The following is a 6,480-nucleotide window of genomic DNA, read 5'->3' as shown; positions in this document are numbered from 1 at the left end:
AGGAAAACAAATGAAGAAGTACTAAGGTTAGCAAAAACTTCAAGAGAAATATTGAAATGTACAGAAAAAAATGAGGCACTTTTATTATATAATTTGGGAAGAGGCAATAATAAAAAAAATATTAATGGGCAAAGTTGAGGGTAGGAGGACCAGGGATGAATGAATTAAATAAAAAAAACTGGGTCCCCACATTTAGAGTGGAGAACTGTGGTCACCAATGCTCAGATGTGAGGACAGTACTTGATTCATTGTTATACCTGTATCTAAACATATAAAACTTTACATACCTCCTTTTCTGTAAGGTATTGCTACAACATACACATCTCCAGGTTGAGGCTCAAGGAGAGGTAGAAAGGATATGCGACTTACATCTGGGTTACCTAGAAAGAAAAACTAAGAATAATTTCTGGAAAAAATGTTTATTATCATACTAATAATTTGTTATATATTTATCTATTTCTGATATATTTATGAAGGTGTTGTAAATTGAATTATTCTATACACTATGAAAATGCATACCTGTACTGTATTTAAAAATGGTAGGTCTTTTCTACACTTCCCCAAAATTAAACTTTTTGTCTCTCCACATCTTTATTGAAACAAAAAGAATAAAGACAGTATTAATAAACTAAATAGCAATTCTAAGTATGTTCTTATCAAGTTAAGCCATTCAAATATTACTACTGTAATGTTTTATTCTACCAATAACTGGATGAGAATGACCATCTCTAAAGAAACCAATTTCCATGTATTCATTATGGAGATGTAGGTTTGAGGAAAAGAACCTTAATCAAATGTATGTACATGTATGAATCACTGAATGACCAATCAATGTTCAAATCTAAGAGAAAAACATGAAACCAATTAAGTTATTCTGAAAAAGAGTAAGTTTTATTCAGAATATGAAGATACAACAGCATCCACAGACAGCAAAAACATTCAGGTACAACAAGTCATCCTGGTGCAGAGGAAACAATCGAACAATACTACCTAGCAGAAGGTCCGTTGTGGCAGTAAAAATAGTACGTACTCTGAAAGTCTCCCGTATTAACCACCAGAAAGGAAATGGGAGTTGCCAAAGTCTGTAAAACCCTAAGAATAGAACAATACTTATTTTGAATCTGGTAAAAGTCTGATTCACTCACAATATTACAGATATTTGGTAAACCTAGAAACCTTACCAGGTATTCTACCAATTCATATTTCAAAACCATGAGCAAAATCAAAGAAATAAGTAGAATGATGAAACTCCTTTCTAGGCAAATTTCAAAATTATCTACCGAGGTTCAGCTAATCCATTATTGCCAGGAAGTATGGCAATGGAGTCTGAATGGTTTAATTAGCTTGTGTCTTGTTAACTATGGCTAAAGAGGTATAAACCAAGGAGGAATTAACAAAGATTTTTTCTGAGGCATCAGTCACCCTACCTTAGTTAGGCTGACTAAGAATATCAATGCTGTGTTATTAGCGCCACACAAGTTTGACTTTACAAGAGTAGTCTCAAAAAATAAAATAAACAGGTGTTTCTCTCTCTAGCCATAAAAATGGAATTAACAAGCTTAGTCCATTTTATGCATAGTCTTTGTGAACTGTATCTATATGTTCATTTAATCTTCTGAACACTGGGAACACAGGATTAGGAGGCAATGTAGCAGGAGGAGCTGTTGTAGACAGTGGGTAGTGTGGTTTGTTCTGAGAAAAGAGTGGAGTGTGGCGGGGGAGGGGGCTGTTGGCTGTGGGTTCTCTGATGGCTTGGAGTGGTGCGGTGGTCGGCACTACACAATCATAACTTCATGCATGATATTTTCATTACAGTAACAAATTTACAATAATGGGATGTTTCTGTTAAAGAGAAGTCAAATATGTCCTAGTGACATAGGTTAATCAAAACTGAATAACATGTACAGTGGTCCCTCGGTTAACGAGCGCCTCGGTTAACGAGATTTCGGTTAACGAGTTACCTTCCATAAGATTCTTAACTTCGGTTGACGAGCAATCCCTCGATTAACGAGTTTCTTACGAGCGGACCTCAACATGTTTTTGCTTGCATTTGGCGGTCCACCAGCTGTAGTATTAGCCCGCCAATACAGTAATCGGTTCTAGGGCTTAAATTCCTTACCATTTTAGCAAATATCATGAAGTTTATACTATTCAATAATTTTAAAAATTTAATATTAAATTTTTTAGTCATTTTAACAATTATTGAACATAATTGAAGGCAATGAAACTAGTTTTATGCGCACCATCCAGCCTGTCAACACACCATACAGGCGTCAGTCTTTGTGTCTTTTCAGTGGAGGTAACATCTTGCTTGAGACTCTCTTCAACTAGACGCTTTTTTCTGTGTTTGCAAGCAAATTATTGGTCATTTTGAAATTTATTTTACATATTGACAATATATAATGCAGTGCAGTGTTGATTTAAAGAAAATAATCTTGAATTACACCAAGAGAACTAAAATTTTATGGGTGAAATGGCGCCATGGGGTGACTTCTCTTCCACCCCAATGCCTTCTCTTCTCCCTTCTCCTCCACCCCCATTCTAATTCCCATCATCATCATCATCATCCAGGAGCCTTCTACATACACACCTCAAAGTAAGTGTACTTTTCTACATTATTTGTTGAATTTAGGCAAGTTTTGGTGAGCTGGAACCAATTACCCAAAAACCCATTGAAACAATGGTTTCGGTTAACGAGCAACCTTCTAGAACAGATTGTGCTCGTTAACCGAGGGACCACTGTAATCTGATATATTACAACTGCTGTAATGGACGCTTGTACACACACAAAAACAACTATCTTCCCACCTGGGTCCACTATTTGGAAATGAACACAATGTACTGTACAGCAGTTTTGGTTCGGTTGATATTTTCTGATTGAGTTGTACCTGATAAAAACTATGATAACTGCAGGTGCAACTCCCAATCATAAATACCAACTCAACTGAAATTGTTGGACATTGTGTTCATTTCTAAACACCGGACCCAGGAGGACACATAGTTTCTTTTGTTTGTATACATATCCACGTGAAAATATTTCAACTGTATTAGTCTCCACCTCACAAAAACATGCATTAGAATAGGTTAGTCGTATGAAGTTATGGATGGGATGTTACTGTCTTGACACCCATACCTGAGGCTCCCCTGCTTAACCAGTCAAAAAGAATCCTTACCACATGAGCCAATCAGCATGAGCATTGCATAACAAAATACACTGAAACAGCAGTGGCATTCAAGCAAAAGCTTGAGTGAGAACTGGATGTATGACATATTAATTTCTTATAAAGGAAAATGCAATGTACCTCAAACTTAGCAGATTTTTCCCCTGATGGTTTCCATTTATAAACAATAAGAATGGAGTGAATACCCACCCATTGGTGGGAGGGGTCAGCTAAACAGTCTGCTGATGAAAGGTTTTACCGTACTGTATATATAAATGACAAATACTTGCAAAGCATATGATCTATTTGCTTCTCAGTCAGATTCTCCTGTTGCCTTATATAAACAATAGTTCGAGGGTCAACAGTGGTGATTTGTAAACGAGTGCGTCGAAACTGTTCTCCTTCCTCTCCATCTTCAATTTCTCCTTCTTCTTCCTGAAATTTGGCATATATAAAATTATTTTAAAAATTAGCTTCAACCTTTGGTTAGAAATTATCATAAATAATTTGAATATATTCTCCAAAATAAATTATCTCCACAAAAGGTGATTCCTAATAAGCATTTCTAAATCGTTGGTACCTTCCTTACCAATTTTTCCAGACAGCCATGTGACTGCCCAAAAGTTTATGAACACATTAATAACTTCCAATTCTATTTAACCCACTCACTGTGGGCTCACTGTACAGTATATAGTTTGCCCCAATTTTTCTATTCACTATGGCATCACCATATACATAAAGTACTTCTTTTTTTAATAGTCAGTACAATATGCATTAGTGTTGTAGTACTCTCCCACCACCTATATGATGTTGCCATATAATAGATCATTTACGTTTTACCTTAAAGAATTAATAACCTTCATGATGCCAAGTAGGTAGGGGGGATACCATTAGCTTGTGTTATTACAGTTACCTTAGATGCCTTTCACAAGATGTGAGAAAGAGAGAACATTGAGTGTTGTGCTGGTGTATCTGGAAAAGAGGATCCTATTTTGTACCCTTTTTAAAATGGTAAAGATCCTTTCTTCAAATAAAAAAAATGTGCTGCACTGGATAAGGGTGCAACATCACAATAGGACTGTAGTGAAAGGGTTAAGCATTTGTATAAACTTATGGATACAGAAACAATAACTAGTGTTGCTAGTAATAGTATATTGTGCTTACATTCCAGTCTTCTATGGTTCTAGGAACAGCACGATAGGAACCCCTCATCATTCTGTCTTCCTCTTTTGGCTCAGCTTTTGGGTCAGGCAATTCAACTAAGTTATCTAGCCTCCTCTTCTTTGGAACATATTCACCAGGCTCCACTTCCAGAATCTGAAGAAAAAACTTATTATTAGCAGGGGCAGATCCAGGATTTTATGAGGGAAGGGGGGCAGAGGGGGGTGGGGTGAATGAAAATAAAGTCAAAAGAAAAAGAGTAACATAAAAGACTAAACATTTTGGCTTGGAAAAATTTAAATTTTTCTTTAAATACTATTAATAAGTATAGAAATAAAACCAAACGCAGTTAATGGCAGTTGTTAACTGACAATATTTAACTTCCACAGATTGACAACAGAATATAGTACAGTATACTACTACGTATACACTATCATGGCATTATGGGTACAAGTATTCCTTGCTATACGAATGAGTTAGGTTCCTGAAAACCCATTCGTTAAGTGAATTTTCATATCTCAAATAGGAGAACATAAGGGAAAAATAGGGTTCGGTTCCCCAATGACAAGGAATCCCCAATATCATACTCCCAAAACATGAAATCACTTCACGAATAACAAAAATTCCTACCTAACTAATGATACTGTACATAGTATGTACACATCTACGTTAATTTACTACCTAACACATTAAAAACATTAATAAAATACTATCTAGATAAAAATATACTGCTAAAACCATTAAGGAAAAGATAAATGAAAGATTAAAACAACCTTCATATGCACAGACGCTGGCTGTGTGGCCTTAAGGCTCGCCATAGCAATGCAGCCCAGCTGAGACACTGCCTCTGCCGACCTTTAGTAATAGGGCTCCGACATTCCAATCCTCCGTCCAGTTCTCGTACACAAAGAAATATTTATTCCCTTTATGTTTTGGAGCATATGGTAATTAATTATTTTTTGGCACATTCTGTACAGATATGTAGGATCGTGTGTGCATGTAACTGAGGAAATAAAATATGAAAAATGAGTAAATAAAATATGAAGAAAGTTATGCTTATCCACCCAAAATTATGAATTGAAAAATAACCATAACATAGCTCACACCTCAGTTTGGTAAGGGGATGTGGCCACCCCAGCTGACTCCCAGGGGTGCTTAAGGAGAACAAGCTTTCATCAAATGAAAAAGAGGTGTTAATTTAGGAAATTCGTATAAGTGAATTTTCGTATCTCGAACGTTCGTATTGCGAGGATTCCTGCACTGTATATAAAAAATTACATTTTATTAAATACCTTAAACAACTTAAAGTAATGAAACAATGTTTGTCACCATACTGCCCCGACAGCAACCACTGGATCTTTTCTCACATTTCTACCTAAACTTGGATTTGCAAGTGGCATGTTTGTTATTAGTATACGTAAACTCATTGCAGCAAATTTTTAAACATGTTTATTCCTGTCAATCATTTCCATGGCAGGAGGCACAAATAACATTTACGGTTATAATCTTATAATGATCAAACACTGTGCATAAACATTTCCTCTGTAATCTCAACGCCAGGACAGTTTTACCTGAGTCGGCCAGCCAGGCAATTGCCTTTCCAATGACATCGTAACTCTCTCACACAGAGGGCAATTTAGATACAAAAATTATTTCCTAGTTCTAAAATTTGCTTTGTTTATGAACCATTTTTGATACTTTAGATCAAAAAAGACTTTTCAACTTTCCAAAAAATAACCTGACTCTACTGTAGGTGTTGAGGACTACAAATTCTAATGAACTTTGGAAAAATAAATGAAATAACAGACATCTCTGAAGAGGTGGGGCTGAGGTGAAGTGATATGAGGTGATGTCATGTGCAGTGTATATAAGGGCGACAGTACTGTAGTTGCCAAAATTGTTTTGAATATAATCATTTTGTCTACCACTGTGGGTGACTCTCCAGCCATGCCTTTATTAAATACCACACTTTACTCATTAACAAACCCTAAAAAATGCCAACTTGAGTAGAAAACTGGAAAAAAAAGCCAACCCATGTCAACCGAATTTTTATGCAATTACTCAAAACTATCCAAATTTGACATGATTACTGCCAACCTGGCAACTCTGGGGATACTGACAAAACTAGCTACAGAAGAACAAAGTTATACAGTATACA

General features: G+C 35.9%; 1 protein-coding gene across 2 annotated transcripts in view; it reads right to left on the bottom strand.

Moving 5' to 3' along the window:
- The window catches only part of LOC121864994, a 137,272-nt gene that overhangs the window by 59,185 nt on the left and 71,607 nt on the right, over positions 1-6,480 (bottom strand). For both annotated transcript variants that reach the window (XM_042364258.1, XM_042364259.1), the window contains exons 24-26: positions 4,326-4,478; positions 3,452-3,596; positions 288-380 (exon numbers count right to left, since the gene is read on the bottom strand). In XM_042364258.1, coding sequence (XP_042220192.1) covers positions 288-380; positions 3,452-3,596; positions 4,326-4,478 — 391 coding nt within the window. The remainder of the gene's footprint in view (positions 1-287; positions 381-3,451; positions 3,597-4,325; positions 4,479-6,480) is intronic.

The sequence above is a fragment of the Homarus americanus genome, unplaced genomic scaffold (genome assembly GCF_018991925.1).
Source record: "Homarus americanus isolate GMGI-L3 unplaced genomic scaffold, GMGI_Hamer_2.0 scaffold2539, whole genome shotgun sequence".
Taxonomy (NCBI): domain Eukaryota; kingdom Metazoa; phylum Arthropoda; class Malacostraca; order Decapoda; family Nephropidae; genus Homarus; species Homarus americanus.
Note: the sequence above shows the minus strand (reverse complement) of the source record. Positions and strands in the feature narration are given on the sequence as shown.